The sequence below is a fragment of the Bison bison genome, unplaced genomic scaffold, assembly GCF_000754665.1.
Source record: "Bison bison bison isolate TAMUID 2011002044 unplaced genomic scaffold, Bison_UMD1.0 scf7180017851673, whole genome shotgun sequence".
In the NCBI taxonomy this organism is placed as follows: Eukaryota; Metazoa; Chordata; class Mammalia; order Artiodactyla; family Bovidae; genus Bison; species Bison bison.
Window position 1 is genome coordinate 31,749 of NW_011482246.1, and position 1,316 is coordinate 33,064.

At 45.4% G+C, this 1,316-nt stretch overlaps 1 protein-coding gene across 1 annotated transcript in view; it reads right to left on the reverse strand.

Annotated features, from left to right (window-relative positions):
• The window catches only part of LOC104996873 (apoptosis-inducing factor 1, mitochondrial), a gene marked incomplete at its 5' end in the record, with an annotated part of 9,829 nt that extends 9,718 nt beyond the window's left edge, over positions 1-111 (reverse strand). Inside the window, one exon of the mRNA XM_010851262.1 lies at positions 1-111. Within this exon, the coding sequence (XP_010849564.1) occupies positions 1-111 (111 nt within the window).
• Between the last annotated feature and the right edge of the window lie 1,205 nt (positions 112-1,316).

The window sequence follows — 1,316 nt, forward strand, 5'->3', positions numbered from 1 at the left end:
CCAGAAGTACTCACCTGTTGCAATCAAGCACTTTTCGTAGGTTATTTGAGAGCCATCATTAAGTTTTGCCACATTGCCTCTCACATCCAGCTGTACTACCTGGTCCCGCCAAACATACACACACAGAAAGGGATAAATTCACTTTAAAAATGTTTATTGAGATACCACTCGTACAACATACAATTCACCATTTTTAAGTGTACAATTCAGTGGGTTTTAGTATATTCATAAGTTGTGTGGCCATCATCACTATATAATTCTGGAACACTTGCATCACCCTCCAAAAAAACCTGAACCTGGCAGTCATCAGCCCAATGAGAAGAGTTACTTCTTGACCTAAAGTGATCCTTAAGAAACCTAATCACTGGTACCAATTTCTTCAAGGAGTCATAATTTCCTAAGTGGCCAACATCACAGTAAGTTCCTAGTGTCCCAAAGCTCATGCCCAATTTGTGGGAATGGAGAATAGGGACAGACTTTTCTGCCTGGCTCTTTGGAACCCTTCTTTAAAAAAAAAAGTGGCAGCTCTGGGTCCTAGTTGCGGCCTCCAAACTCTTAGTTGTGGCACGGAGGATCTAGTTCCGTGACCAGGGATTGAACCCGGGCCCCTTGCATTGGGAGCACGGTGAACACCAGCAAAGTCCAGGGACCCTTACTTCTTTGTTAACAACTCTCTCATATCCTTAACATTCTTGTAGGATGCTTTCTCCCAATTTCTAGCTTTCACTAAACCTGAGCTCCCCCCGCCTGCACAGGACAGCTCATATGTAGAGATTGCTCACTCGCTCACACTCCTCCCCATCACAAGGAAAGGATTATAGCTGCTGATGGTTCCAAGGTACTCTCGTGCCCTCATCCCCTCTGAAGGACACTGACCTATATCCCCTACAACTCAAGTGTTATCCGGCCTGCTCTTGGTCACCCCTCAGTCACTGAAGTCCTCGGCACCTGGCTCGTATTTTTCCTCTAAGCCACATCCAAATCCTCTCTCTCAAACTTCTACATCAAATATCTCACTCTTTGGTCACAGTCTGCCATCCTTCCAGCTTTCTCTCAGTCCCACTGGCACCTTTCCTTGTTTCTGATTTTCTCCATTTACCCAGTGGGCTGTTCCATTCCATCTAATCTGGGCCAATGGTAGATTTCTCAAACTGTGCTCTTGCCAGCATCCCTCATTTCCATGCACCCTGCTCCTTATGATGAAGAGCTTGAGTTTTGCAGTCAGGGAGACTGGGGTTTCTGGCTCCACTCCACTCCTTATGAGCAGTGAGACCATTCATTCAAGACATATTTATTAAACACCTAGTATGTGTTGG